The sequence below is a fragment of the Lepidothrix coronata genome, unplaced genomic scaffold (genome assembly GCF_001604755.1).
Source record: "Lepidothrix coronata isolate B3197 unplaced genomic scaffold, Lepidothrix_coronata-1.0 Scaffold30, whole genome shotgun sequence".
Classification (NCBI taxonomy): Eukaryota; Metazoa; Chordata; class Aves; order Passeriformes; family Pipridae; genus Lepidothrix; species Lepidothrix coronata.
Window position 1 is genome coordinate 1,712,343 of NW_016690210.1, and position 15,366 is coordinate 1,727,708.

The 15,366-nt window shown below is 42.2% G+C and overlaps 1 protein-coding gene across 5 annotated transcripts in view; it reads right to left on the reverse strand.

The window, feature by feature from the left end:
• The window catches only part of PRDM15 (PR/SET domain 15), a 36,083-nt gene that overhangs the window by 9,709 nt on the left and 11,008 nt on the right, over positions 1-15,366 (reverse strand). For 3 of the 5 annotated variants that reach the window (XM_017811008.1, XM_017811004.1, XM_017811005.1), the window contains exons 4-15: positions 14,531-14,684; positions 13,485-13,737; positions 12,249-12,368; positions 9,799-9,897; positions 8,800-9,024; positions 7,239-7,374; positions 5,981-6,162; positions 5,266-5,360; positions 4,299-4,386; positions 2,693-2,860; positions 1,345-1,439; positions 109-240 (exon numbers count right to left, since the gene is read on the reverse strand). In XM_017811008.1, the coding sequence (XP_017666497.1) occupies positions 109-240; positions 1,345-1,439; positions 2,693-2,860; positions 4,299-4,386; positions 5,266-5,360; positions 5,981-6,162; positions 7,239-7,374; positions 8,800-9,024; positions 9,799-9,897; positions 12,249-12,368; positions 13,485-13,737; positions 14,531-14,684 (1,747 nt within the window). The remainder of the gene's footprint in view (positions 1-108; positions 241-1,344; positions 1,440-2,692; positions 2,861-4,298; positions 4,387-5,265; positions 5,361-5,980; positions 6,163-7,238; positions 7,375-8,799; positions 9,025-9,798; positions 9,898-12,248; positions 12,369-13,484; positions 13,738-14,530; positions 14,685-15,366) is intronic. The other 2 variants (XM_017811009.1, XM_017811007.1) reach the window with 2 other exon arrangements.

Below are 15,366 nucleotides of genomic sequence, written 5' to 3' on the forward strand. Positions count from 1 at the left end.
CAACCACTGAGTGATACAATTCCCCTTCAATTCAATCCCTTACAATTCAGTGATAACCCAGTTATGTCAGAACAATCTGCCTCTTCTAATTAAATATTAACACAATACCTTAAAATGGACATGAATATGATCTCTCAAGACGTCCACCCTGAAAAATTTACGTCCACAGATTTCACAAGTGTACTTCTTGTCTCCATGTGTTAGAAGGTGTTTGTTCATGTTGCTCCTACATGAAAATACCTAAAAGCAAAGAAGGCAGGAAGGGATGAAGGGGTTTTGGATGATGTCCAGCAGTTCTTTGTAATTTATCCAATGAAGAGCACAGAATATATTTACTGTCTTTTTGATTCATTCTGGCCAGAAACATGTAGGATCTCCTGTTAGCCAGCCAGCAGGCTACCTTAGAAACTGCTGGCATGGCAAAATCCAGGGGCAAAGCTCCAAGGAACTGACTGAAACTGGCCATTCATCAGAGACGGACTTCCAAAAAAGCTGCAGCAGAACTACATAGGGTAGAATTAGAAATATTTAGAGTGTCTTTTGAATCATGAATGTTCCACCTGTCTACAAAAAGATATAGGCACAAAATCTACATTGATTGATATGTAACACATCCAAAGCATCAAAAACAGAGGTCTACACACCAGCTTAGGAATTGTTCATGTACATTTTGCACCAGGAATCATTAACCATTTATAAAATCACTAGTTATCACACTCTCTGTGATAACAGCAATTTAAGATCATGAGTGCTAAAACACCCAAATGCGACAATGCCATTACTATGCTATGAGTTCACTTTGATTCCTAGTGGAAAATGATTCCCAATGCACACAGTCAACTCCAGCTGTTTACATTCTGGCAGAAAAATTCCACTTTAAATAACCTAAGCCATGAGATTTCACTGACACACACAGGGGCCATATGTGACACTCCATGTTGTGCTGCATGTCCTGAAAAAAGGTCTCGTCTGAACTTTAGTTTTGTTCTTTTCTTTGTCCTAACAGCTCCCACCATCACAGTGGGCTTGGATACAATGGAGCTACGGCTGTTTAAAGAGCAATGTCTTGACTGGACTCCACAACCTCCCTGGGCAGGCTGTTCCAGTGCTCTGCCACCCTCAGTGGAAAGAAGTTCTTCCTCATGTTGAGGTGGAACTTCTTGTGTTTTAATTTACGGCCGTTGCTCCTCGTCCTATCACCGAAGAGAGTCTGGCACCATCCTCTGACACCCACCTTGGAGATATCTGTATGTATCGATGAAATCCCCCCTCAGCCTTCTCTTCTCTAGACTAAACTGTGGTATCCTTGGAGCTACAGTGCAGACCTGGCCCACACACACCCACCTTCCCACACACGGGGCATCCCGAGGGCTCCTTCTTGTAGCGAACCATGTTCTCCGTGCTGTGCTCAAAGTCTTCTCTTTTCACACGCCTCACCCCTTCACAGAACAGTCCCCATCAAAAAAACAAAACAAAAAAATAAACCATGGTTTTCCACTCCAATCTGCATGCCCTCTCAGGGGAGTACTGGGGAGAAGAGTGAAACACTGGGGAGGCCCTCGATGCAGGATTTAATTGATAACAAAAGGGTGATTTCTAAATTAAAACAGTGTCTTAAGAATATAAAAGCAGTCTCCCAAAGTGATGTGCTATGGCTTATTGGTTACTACACCAACTGTAAAGTGTCTGAAAACAGACATTTGTTGTCAACACCAGGAAACAGGCAGATCTAGTAGGCCTTGGTACTTCAATCAAACATTTTCACTACGAAGAGGGAGAGGAGGGAGAGTCTCTAAGAAGAGAGGCAACAATTCAGCATCAGCTTTAATGCCCAGTGAGGATTTCAGACCTCTTTCCCTGCTCCTTTTAAGAGGACAGAGGGCTCCAGCTCTTCTGTGACAGCTAAACATGAGACACTTGGCCATTGCCATTCAGCCCCTTGTCCTCTGGCTCTCCTCTGGTTCATGACAAAAGGTCTGAATCACAAAAAGAGCCAGTGACAATCAGCTATGCCCAAAACACAAAATTAGACAATCTGGCTGTTCGTTTTAAATCACCTTTGGTTTTAACAAACAAAGGCATTTTAATACATATTTAGCAATCTGTGAAGTTTTTCCAGTCTTTCAGTACCTATAACATCCTTAGATGCTTGAGATTCTGAACAGTAAACTCTCATAATCTCATTCTCATATATTCTCAAGTGTCTGAAAGATAACATCCCACAGCATCCCATTGATACTATATTTATATAGTAACCACTTCCAGTTGTACATGGCAAGTTAATTCTCTGCTTTCAGATTTTCGAGTTACCACACAATTTTTTAAAAAACTCAAACAGAATTCAAATCATAATTAAAATCAGTTAGTCTAAACTACTGCTTAACAAGCCAAGCAGCTTTCACATGACTGTTAGTAGCACTGGATTCAATCACATGAGGCTGAAAAAAAAGGTAGGTGCATCTCCTAGAAAGTTTTTCACACAATTAGACAACTCCCCTGCAGGATCCATGACTATTACTTTTAATAAATGTCACATTTTGCTGAAACTTGCTACTCTGGATCAGGTAACTGACAATAAAATAAAAAGGCAGGTACTATTCAGAAGAATCTAATGCACACAATCATTTCCCTAACTTTCTCACCTCTACTGCTGTTTGGGAGTAATAATTAGGTTGATCTGCAGTAAACTTACCTCCCAAGTGTCTTCTTTGATGGTCCAGCATGATATCCCTCCTGTAGAACATCTTATTGCAGATTTCACATGCAAACTTCTTATCCCCGTGCTTCTTCTTGTGTTTTGAAAGGTTGCTGTTTGTAGAAAAGAATCTGAAACACATCTCACACTGGAAAGTCTTGTCATCTGTAAGCAAGAGAAACCATGCAGAGCTCTTTACAGATGGACAGAGGCTTTGTATGCTTCTGAGGCAGGTAGTTCTTTTGTTCATCATTGCATGGGTTGAGGAGGGAAATGCAAAAGCATGTGTGTTTCTTTAAACTTATTTTTTTTCAAAGGTAATAAATATATATGATGCTAACCTGAAGGTGGAATCTAGCATTGTAACTTCCTCACATGGGAGATCTCCACTGTGGTCTAGCATATACTAAAATAAAGTTTTGGAGTGGATTCTGTTACAACTGATTGGAATATTTAGTGCTGGTACAATCACTAAACATAGAGCAACAGAGCACCAGAATATTTCTGCCAGCACTGGCTCCTGACACCAGCCAGTACAGAATACTCCAGAATAAAGTATAAAACCTCAAAAATATACCATCACACGACAATAGGCCTATAGGGAATTTGTTTTGTAGTCAGTATTTGAGACTGTTCTTGCAACACGAACACATGGTCCTGTAGAGGGACTCTGTCAGTGCTGCAACAATCCCAAAGAAGTTACAATTTGATGCCTTGAAGAATAGAGAAAACTTTGACCTTTTCAGTCAAAGGTTTGACTCGATGATCTTGGAGGTCTTTTCCAGCCTTAATGATTCTGTGATTCTATTCTGTGAAAACCTGCTGCTTGTATTGGTCAGCTCAGAGGGAAAATGAGCTGCTGTCCTTGAATAAACAGAATACTGAGGTTACTTGGCACTACCTTCCATTCTGCACGAGGCTGAGGTTTTATACAAGCTGCAGCCTCTGAAAGGAAATGAGAAACCCTGCTTTGAATGGTGCTCTAAGGGGCAGTTACCTGGGGGATTCTGGACTGCCAGTTATGGTGGGTCCACAACAGTAAACCAGGATGTCATTTTCTAAGCATAGGATCACCCAGCATAAATAATATGAGTAATCACAAGGGATGGCTATGGGAGAAAAGGTTCTAGTGACATTAAGAGACACTATTGCAAGTATAAAACATGAAAAAGCTGAATAAAACTGAGATTCCAAAAAACTAAAACTATCACTAGTACTGATCCCCTTTCCAGTTCCTCTGTTTCAGAGAAATGAGGTGGAACTTAGTTTCAGGAAAGAAAATCAAACAGAGATGGTGACAGGTTATCTGTGAACATACAAATGAAATACCAGTGAGGGTATTAGACAGGTGAGCAGGAGATACTAAACAAAGCAGTACCTAACTGCACATGTTGCTCTACAGATTATTGGTTACACTTTTCTTATCGAAAAACCTTTTTTTTTTTTTTGAGGGAAACAGGACAGTTTGTTTCTTGTGATGATGGTGATAAAAACCTAAATTCCTACTGCCCTTCTGTAGTTTCTGTGCTGAGATGGATTTGTGCACATCTCCCCAAAATGGAGTAGAGATGCCAGAGGAAGTGGAACAGTCATCCATTCTCACCTGTCCTGCAGTTATGGAATTCCAGTGCACTCTCTACCCGAAAGGCCTTTTCACACGTGGTGCATTTGTACCTGTACTCACTGTCAACCTGAGGATTGCAAACAGGAAGAGTTTAAGTCGGGGAAAAAGCCAAGTCATGTCTGACAGAGAAATTCTAAATCTCAACTACTTTTTCAGCTTTCTGTCTTTTCTAATTTTTATTCCTTCAAGAGGACATTTAAATACACACTAATGCAAAATTCTGATGCTGTGTCATCCTTCCATGTTCCTACATCTGAGCTATTAAAAAAAAAAAGGCCATATAGCTACTATGTTCATGTCACAGCCTTCCTGATAACCCCCCAGTCCAACACAGAGACAGAATGTTTGGGAAATAAGATGTGATCTGACTCATCCTCCAGAACAGATGGCAGCAATCTGAGAGCTAAGGACCTTGATGCCAAGCAAAAAAGAGAATATTCACTAATAAGGTGCCACTATAGGTGTGTTATTAATATTCCTATGGCAGCAGCACCAAAAGGCCCTCACCAACAGGCAGAGTTCACACTCTTTGCCCACAGCTCACACATTAAAGGACACTACAGGTGGTGATAAATGAAAAACACAGGCAAACAAGACTGGAACAGTCCTATTTAGTACCATAAATTCAAGTCAGATCTCACCTCTATTGCATCCAGGTCTAGCTAACTCCAGCTTGTCTTGCTGTAACTGATGCCTGAGAGCAACTTCTATACGAAATTCGGATATGGAAAAGGGTTTGTATGTGCTCAAAAGCACGTCCACACTTTGCAAATTCATCAAGCAGAAGATGTTGCCTCTCCCCTATCAGTCTTGTCTCACTCCCATGGGATCCCTGCTCACATGGAACTGCCCCAAGCTGCCCAGCTGGCACCTGGAAAATCACTGTACCTTCCCACCCAACCTCAGCAAGAGCCCAAGAGTCATTTCCAGAGTCATTTCCACTCACTTCGTTTCTGCTGTGCTTGTATGAAACGTGCTGCTTCAAGCTCTCCTTCCTGCTGAACAGCTTTGCACATTCCTCACATTTAAATAGTTTGTCACCTGAGGGGATCAATCAAGATAAAAGGACAGTAGTCAGTGATTGATTATAACCAAGCAAGACAGGGGAAACCAAAGCACAAGCAAACTGCAAACGAACAGGCTAGTGATGAAAAACAGTAATTCAGGAGATCTAAATAGTGGATTTTAACCATTTCCAACGATTTTGTTAAGCTCCCCCACCCTTTTTCGGTGATTATTTTTCAAGGAACCCTTAGAATAGGACACAGACCCCTGGAACTGCAGATCACAAGCTAAAAAGCACTCAGCTGGCATTTACACAGCTATGTTACCCATATGTGAAGGTGGGGGTGATATATATATGTATACACTTTAAGGCAAGAATAGTTTTGGAATAAACAGTTCATCCTTGCCCTTACTTAAAAGATGTACTCAATTCAAATTTTAAATACTCTGGCTTCAACTTTCAGCTGTTACCTTCTCATGCTTTGTTCTGCATAACTAAGAGAGTTTCCTAGAGAGAGTTAAGAGAAAGAAAAAAGGAAAAATAGCTCTCTTATAGCTACGTATCCCAATATATAAAATATCCCAGCTATTTTACTCAAAGGTGGAAGCAACAAGAGACAAAATGAATCCCCAAGTGAGGTGAAGAGCAAACCCACCATGAGAACGGATGTGCCTGCTGAGGTTGCTGCTGTTCTGGAAGATCTTACTGCAGATACTGCACTGATAGACCCGCTTGTGCTCCCCAAGCTGCTTTATCAGCTTCCGCCGTATCCTGTGTCTACTAGAGAGAATTAAACTTCTTTTGAGGGACATGGTGTTTTGGTGATGAGCAAACCTACTGGATCAGAGAAAAAGGCAGGGACTGAAAGGTATCCCACAGGTTGCAAGAGAGTTCCACCAGCTGGCAGAAGCTGGAGGAGTGTTAATGCTCAGCTCCTGGCAGGAGAGAGGGAGGGAGGGAGCCTGGATGGAGCTTCCTCAATGCCAAGGTGCCCCCCCGGCCACCCCCTGGAAGCAGCAGATGCCAGAGTGTGTCTCATTCCAAATTATCTTCACCCAGCACGAACAAGGCAAAAAGCAGCAGCAGATGCTCTTTGCAGCCCCCCTCAGAGGAACAGCAAGGATCTGTTCTGCTCACCCTCTGAAAACATCAGCGCTATTTCAGCTTGGAAACCTTGGCAGTACCCAGGCAAAAGGCATTGCCAGGCAGCAGCACTGTGCTATTTCCCAGCACAATCACACTCTGAAATGCATTTTCTGTGTCTGCTAAGAACTTTAATATATAGCATTACTAGCTAATTTTGAAAAATCGAGTGCTTTATTATAAAAAAAAAATAATTCAAGAGGCCAATTTTACTAAGACAAAAAGACACAAAAGAATTCAAATTAATCAAACAATACTTAAGAGTCTCCCTGAGGTTCTGTTATACCTAAGTTTTCCCCTCCCACTGCTCTAAATCTGAAGTATCACACAAAACCAACATAAAGTCATTCATGAGTTAAGACGACAAGCAAGACTGAATAATAATAATAATAACAGTTAGCAAATTGGTTTTTTCAGCAAAAATTTCTTTGCCTGTCTTATCACCAACATTCAATGGGAGTAATATTTCACCTTGCAGCTGCAGGAGGCTTTTGGAATCACACTGAATAAAAGCAGCACTGTGATGGAAAATGAAATTCTCGTTTATGTTCCAAAATTCTACCACCAATATCACACCATCTTCCAGTGCACAGGCCAATCTTTGTGGCACTCAAAAATCAGCTCTCGTAGAGGCAGCAGCAGCAGCAGCATCACACAATTTTATGCTGATAAAAAAGAGCATCTGTGGGCCCAGAAGTCTAGCAGAGCTGCTACATGCTACATAATCTTAATTAAACCCAAGAGGAAACCGTGCATCCCAGAACACTTACTTTGTCACTGAACTGATGCTATTTGTGGTGCTAGGCATCTTTCCTAAAACCAAATCCATAATCCTCTCCTCTGCAGGTGGAGGCAGGGCTAGCTCTTCTGGAGGGAGCTCAGTTACAATGTCAGCCACATGTTCCACTGCAAACACACCATAAAAATACAGCATTAATGTGGATAGCTAGAAATACAACCTCAAGTGTAGAATTTGTGACAAGATGTGGCAATGGACAAATTAATTGTCCGCAAACACGTTCACAGAATCATAAAACAGGGTGGGTTGGAAGGGAGCCTTAAAGGTCATCTAGTCCACCCCCCTGCCATGGGCAGGAAGGTCTCTCACTAGACCAGGTTGCTCAGAGCCCTGACCAAACTGCCCTTGAATGTTTCCAGGGATGGGCATCCACCACCTCTCTGAGCAACCTATTCCAGTGTTTCACTATCCTCATTGCAAAAAATTTCTTCTTTACATTTAATCTAAACTGTCCTTCTTTTGGTTTAAAGTCATTCCGCCCTTGTCTTATCACACAGGCCCTGCTAAAAGGTCTGTTCCCATCTCTCTTACAGGACTCCTTTAGGCACTGGAAGGGGCTCTCAGGTCTCCCTGGAGCCTTCTACTTCTCCAGGATGAACAACCCCAGGTCTCTCAGCCTGTCTTAACAGGGGAGGTCTTTGCAGGCCTCCTCTGGACCCAATCCAATAGCTCCATGTCCTTCCTGTGCTGAGGAGCCCAGAGCTGGATGCAGCACTCCAGGTAGGGTCTCGTGAGGGCAGAGAAGAGGGTCAGAACCACCTCCCTTGAGGGCAGCCCAGGACATGGCTGTTTTCTGAGCTGTCAGCACACTCTGCTGGCTCATGTCCAGCCTCTCACTCACCAGCATCCACCAAGTCCTTCTCAGATGGGCTGCCCTCAATCCCTTCATCCTCCAGCCTGTTCTGAGACCACCACCTTGCACTTGGCCTTGTTGAGCCTCATGAGGTTCCAAATGTTATTTGTCAGTGACAAATAATGGATTGCTAACAAGTCGCTTCCAGGTCAGAGCAAGTGGCTGCTGAATGACAAGATGTAGCCAAAATCTCATAGGGAGGCCTAATTTCTTACCTTTCCAACCTGTCACTAAAGGGTCAGTTGGTCATGCATTGTAAAATTTCCTACTAGAACTTCCCTTCAAGGAAGATAATGCCCTGAAAAAGGCCTCTTGCAAGAATAAACCTTAAGGTCAAGAGGAGGATGTCTCCTCTTGAGAGGGAAGATACTTTCTCTCCTGTTCCTTCCTGCAGAAAGCAAGGCAGGTCTCATAAACCTGTGTTTCTCTGGGCCTCTCTATTACTAAAACCATCACAGGAGAATGCAGGCAATCTAAATGTAGGTCCTGCAACATCCAGCACAGACAAGGCCCTTGAAGATAATTAACAAAGCCTGTTAATTGTCTGCTTTGCTGATCTAACTAAAAACCTCCATCTTGTTACTGTGCTACTTTCTAGGCCTTCCTGAGAAGGCATCATACAGATGTATGAGCGGATACATTCCTTAACACTTTCTCATTTTCTTAAGCTCTGTTTTACCTGCGGGATCTTTCTCTTCCTCAACGACAAGAGGTGCTTCTGCTTTTGGTGTTTTGGCCTTTCTCCCCCTCCTGGCCTTTCTCCTGGAGTCTGTGCTGGCACTGGCTGCATCACTGGGCTCTGGCTGGTCCGTGGGGGGAGCCTCTGCTGCCTTCTCTGCCACAGCATCATTCAGGCTGGGCTGGGGGGCACCTTTGGCTTGTTCCAGGTGACTCAGCAAGTGCTCTGGGTGGATGGGAAAGAACAAGAGAGTAAGGAGGAGAGAAACTGTCACGAAATAGTCCAATGGATCCAGCTGAAGCCCATCTATCAGGTTCATCTCTCTTTGCAGAGACTCAAATTATTTCAAAAGCAGTCCCAATGCCTTCCTAAATAAAAGCATATCATTTATTAAACATTTACACAATTACAGGGACTGAATTTTTTAGGAGATTTGTTGGATATCACTGTTGTGATATCCAGTAAGGTTGTGCATACTAATAACAGGTATGTTTTTCCAAATGCCCAAGTTATTTAGGGGCTAAGCCCCCTTTTCAAAAACAATTCATTGAATGGTCAGAGCTTCTAAATATTTTTTTTAAAACTGCATAATATAGCTGCAAAGAAAATGCAGAAAAAAAATAAGTATTTCATTACTTTTACTAAGTATGTGCCATAAATACCAGACAGAAAATATTATGAAGTATAAGCTGGCATCACTGACCTTCCACACTGTTCATGCAGCTCCCCATCCTTGATTTTCCTGACAGTCACATGTCATCCTCTAAACGAGTTTTATTTCTTCTAGATTCGACAATAAAGTTGTTTGCCCACAGACTGCCCACTCACATCCAAAATATCACTGTTTTACCTTCCCTGCTACCCTTTTTCTTAAAGGAACACAAAACCTAAAACCTTTATCTTACTGCATCGTGGACTGTCATGGCTTCACAGCTGTGGAAGAGCAGAATTCTGCTGATGGTTCTCAGTATTCTCTCATGAATTTCTAGCACTTCTTACCTGTCAGCAGCTGAGGCTCCTGGAAAGCAGATGAACACACTTTACACATCCACTGGCTGGGCTTTGCTTCTGCTGTTCCACTGCCTTCCGGAGTGTTCACTAAATCACAGCAAGAAGAAACACTGAAAAGCCTTGGAAAGGGAAAGGTGGTAAATCCCTGCGGCTTTATTTATCTTGCAATACCTCCCTGAGTATCACAGGTTACAATTTAAGCGGTATAAAAGGCCCATGGGGATCAGCTGGGGTCACTTCAGGGTTTTCCAAACAGGAACATTTGAAACACCAGAAGACACTAAATGATGCCAGGAGAGAGTATCAGTGCTCTTGTAAAGTCCTGAGGGCTCCTTTTTCACTTTCTAAGAACTGTGTTTATAAAAGTCATGATATAATGCAATTTTTAGCACTTTTAAAACTGGAGTTACCAGTGCTCTTCTGGGTCAGCTGAGGAAAGAAGCAGGAGAAGCCTCCTTGTTCTCTGTGAAGAGCATTGCAGAGTAAGAACATTTGGATTAATGGAAGTAAGGGTGAGGACAATGAAAACCTGGGTTTGAGCAGTTCCATTAATCAAATGTGCTATGAAACCACCATATTAATGTTTTAATTTAATGTTTTTTCAAGTTCAGGCCAGATAGTGAAAATAAAGAAGAAATTAGGGGGAGAATGGAACTGGAATGAAAAAAGAAAAAAAAGAGGAAAATGGTTACTCTGTTCACAGTCCATTGTATTTTAGTCCTTGAATAATGTGTCTGAATTTGTCAAGAGGATCCAATAAATCTGGACCAATTCAGAGATTTTTCTGGCTCACACAAAGCTGAATATTCCATGGTGTACAATACTCCTTCAGAGGAGGAGGATCACACTGAAGTTTGGGTAAGTGAATGGCATCATAGGGAATTCAAATTGTGCTTCAGTTTCTGCCAGAGATTAGCAGGTCAGTTCATCTCTCTCTGCCTGAGGACCCCATCTGTGATGGGACAATAAAGTTCTTCCTCCTTTTCAGTGTTGGCTCTTAAACCAAAATAACAGATTCTCTGAGGCAGAGGCTGTTCCCTGCTACAAGGTATGCTCAACATTCTGCACTACAGGGGTGTGATCTCATCCATGCTGTAATAAACAAATAAATAAGAAATTACTAGATAGTACAGCAACAGAAATTCCTTCTTCACAGGGTACATAAAGAACTTCCTGAGAGCTCTGTCCAGGAGGACAAAACCAGCAAAGCTAAACCCCAAGATTCTGCATAACTGAATTTTCCCTGACTCTGCAGTTCCCTTGCTCTTCAGCTGCCTCCAGCAGTAAGCCCAGAAACCCTAGTTGTGCTCTGGTTTGTCAGGAAGAGTCAGGTCCTGTTTAAGTTCCCACTTCCTCAGGCTTCCAGGGAGGCTGCAGGGCAGTGTGGTTTACTTGGAACCACAGATCTGTCAGTTGGCAACTGCTTTGCATGACTTGAGGCAAACAGTCAGAATCAAAAGGAGAATATTTTGGTTTGGAAGCACCGAAACACGACAGTAGTGGGAACACTTTAGGGTTCCCAAAATACAACAGGCAGCGTTTTGTTTCTATTGAACTTGGACTTTCAGACAGCAGGATGAAGGATGTGAGAGGGGCTGTTCAAATTCTTCATAATTTACCCTCAGAAAAATCAGTAATGCCAAGCTCAAAGACAACTCCCCAGTCAACTTCCCATTTTTAGCTTTGACAGTATCCAAGAGGAACAAATGGATCTTCTAAAGAATTAATTTGTACACATCTGCAACAACTCTCCTCCTGGCTACTTTTAGTATTAATAAGCAAAACTTAGGAAAGTGACCTTTTAAAGAACAGGCCCAGAATGGTTTTTTTTTGATCCTGATCTCCACACTAGGTACTCTAATTGTCTTATTTCCTCAGCCATATGTTCTTTGCCAAGAGTATCTGTATTCCTTATAAATTTATTTAAATTTGAGTTCCTGTAATCCAGAACAGTCTCAACATGAATAGGCTTCTGGTATTATTGTAATTTGGGGATGGCCAGTATTTTTGTAATTTGGGGATGGCCAGTATTTTTGTAATTTCCAAACTGTTCTTACACCTACCCAACAGTCTCATGTTTTCTTCTAGAACCTGATCATTTGAACTGTTACACTTTGCACAGGGAGTCTGAAGATTTTCTTTTGGATTGCCCCCATCCCAACACCAACCACCTCCAAAGTCAGGAGCAGTTGTGTTTTTCATGAAAATCACCTGCCTAAAGGTTTGGCCTCTCTGTTTCTTTTTGACCTGCATATGTATTTTAAGCACTGTGCCCATGAAAACTAAAACAAAAATCCAGACTTTCAAATCCTCTTGAAATTAATATTTGCTGTAAGTTATATAACCATATATATACAATTATATAAATAGAACTGTTAGACCTAAGAGCTCTGTAGATCTGCTCTCTACCTCCTTAAAAACACTGTAATTTTGCCTACCTGCTGGATCAGCTGCTGATATGCTGGATTTCTTCGTTTTTTTATGGGGTAAGACAGCAGAAGGTTTTGAAGAGACCTTATTCCCTTCTTTATCAGATTCCATCACTGCCAAGCACACATCTGTGAAGAGGAAAAACAGTTCATCTTCTTTACTTTCCAGACCTTTTGATTCTCTTGCTCTGTGCTGAGAGCAGTAACCACAGTTGTGGTGGTTTGAAACAACCACAAAGTCAAAAAGTTTTACTCTGTTGTAGCAGGCCTGCAAATAACATTCTCATGTAAAATTTTAACCAGGACATTCTTATACCTGAATCTCATGCAATGTGCCTTTAATATTTTGGAGTATACAGTGAAAGTGCTGAACAGAAAGAGCAGGACATACTTAAGCAATATTTTCAAATGCCCATATCCATGCAATAACACATGAACAGGTTAAACTAAAGAGGAAAAAGATGAAACCTCTCAATACCAACCAAAAACATCTCGTAATTCAGAAACCTGTTAACTGCAATAATTCAGCTGTAGCACTTGAGATTCTCCTTATGATCAAAATTCAACCATAAAGCTGATGGCAATGGCCTCTCCCCAAGCATTTGTCACCCCAAATTATACTCAGCATAGCAGTAATACCATTCAGGGAACACTCCCAACTCCAGAGCAGGAGGAAAACACCCTTGCAAATAAAGGGGCAGAGGAACAACAGACTTCTGGCAATTCGAATTCAGATTCTAAAAAATCTGCTGCCTTTCTTTCCAATGCACAAACAGTTGTGGATCTTATTCTAGTGGGTCCCATGTCTTAAGACAAATGTAGTTATTTCAGAACTGTGTTAACAGTTTTGTGCAAAACCAAAACACTTTCACTGCAACTGAAGGGGAATGGCTTCCTTAGAAAATCTGCACATATGTTTAGACTTCACTGATACTCGAGTTCCTTTGCCCTTCTACCCAGAAAAACAGAAATGCAACCACCAATTCTTTAGTTAAGAACTATTTATCCAGTTTGTTCACTCTGAAGAGGCTCAGTCACCAACTAGGCCGTCTGTTTTCAAAAACTTGGCTGCACCATGGTGAAGAATCTGTGCTTTCTTCTTGCAGGGCACCCCTGTACGCAGGTTAACCTGACTCAGGGGGCAGAGCCTACTGGATAAACAGCCCTGTCAACTACAACAGCAAGGGACTGTCAGTCCCTGTCAGCACTGGGCCCTTAGGAAGGAAGAAAGGCCCCCACACATACCATTGGCAACACTAGGGACCTGCTTCAGCACTGGCTTTTCCATTTTTTTGGCGTAAAAAGCTGCATACCACACTCGCAGCTCAGTCCCTGGCGGGATATCCTGGCAGGTGGTGAAGTAAATGTCATTGTCATGCTGGAAGGCAGTTAAGTTTTGGTGCTCATACTCGGTGGCCGGTCGCACCATCATCATCCAGTTGCAATCGTCCTCGTTTGTGGTGTCAAAATACACCAGGGGCCCATCCTTCTGGAACACCTACCAAGAAAAACATGTGCATGTAATAAAAACCCCGATAAATAACACAAAGTCAAGGAAGATTTTTATTTCCTGCTTTTGCAATGGCTTCTTTTCAGTGTACACCAGAGACAAGGCAAGTCTCAACACTGGCATGAGGCGTGTTTCATTTATCAGTCACACTTTCAGATGGGTAAGTCTGAGACAGACTACCAGGAGCAGGATGGGAACAAACTGACTTCCTATCCTAAGAGTTCTTGCTACAGCCACCAGTTTCTCAGAAAATGGTTGGATACAGGAGGATGGAGTGAAACACGCTGTGAAACACCCATCAGCCCAAGTCACATTCCTAAGTCTTTACTTCTGACTTAGGTATCAGTGAAAACTAAGACCGAATTCCATTTTTAGTGTAGCATTTTTCCTGCCAAAACTTGTCAAGAGAGGAATAAAACAAATGCAAGGCAGAAGAAAAAACCCAACTTATTCTGCATGTTCCATAAAGGTAAACAATCCAATTGAAGAGTTTCATTAACTGCCATAGTTGTTGTCCCTCTTGTATCATCACATGCAGAAGATGAAAGACAACCAGTTTTGCTCACTATATATAACACTTCAAACACAGAATGATCCACCAGATTGGTTCTTCTGTACCTTGCCCAGAGATTGTTTCTTTAACTCATCCATTACAGAGCACACCTAAAAGATGTTCCAAATAATCCCCCTACATACACTTTTTTCCATAGTTTCAGATGGCATAAATCCATCACAGGTAAAACTGACGGTTTGTTCTTGCTTCTCATGTGCTGTGTCTCACCTTCAGGGGAAAAACTGATTCTTTTTCCACCTTGAGAACTCTCTTGCACTCAAATGGGCCAAACTGGGTGCGTTTCACCAGCTGGGTCAGAGCAAACACTCCTTCAGTCCCATCTTCCAGTTGTCTTATCTCCAAATTAGAAGGCAGAGATGACCTAAAAATTGAAGACAGACTTAAGGAAAAAATAATTACCCATGGGACAACACTGCAGGAACCGATGAAAGAAAGAAGTCAACATGTATTCTTCCAATCTCTGGTAACAGTAAAGTTTTCTGATCAACACACCCTAAGTTCTGTGAGGGTTTATAAATAGAGGAAAACAACTACCAGCAGTGGAGGAGGGACAAATCAGTGATTACCTGAGAAAGCTCAGTCTGTGTAAGTCCAGGAACCTACCTGACTGGCTGCACCTGAGAATCCCAACAGAGTAGTCCAATACCATACTGAGACTACTCTCAATTGTCTTGGAAAGACCATGGGCAGCAGGGGAGGTGTCTGATGACTCCCCCTCTACTCTCCCCTCATGAGACCCCAACCTGCAGTGCTGCATCCATCAGGAAAGATGTGGACCTGTTGGAGTGGGTCCAGAAAAGGACACAAGGATGATCAGAGGGCTGGAGCAGCACTGCTGTGAGGAAAGGCTGAGAGAGCTGGGGTTGTTCAGCCTGGAGAAGAGAAGGTTCCAAGGAGATCTCATTGTGGCTTATAAAAAACAGAGAGGGTGACTTTTTGCACAGGTGGATGGTGACAGGACAAGGGGCAATGGTTTTAAACTAAATGAAGAGAGATTTAGATTAGATATTGGGAAGAAATTCTTTACTTCGACAGTAGTGAGG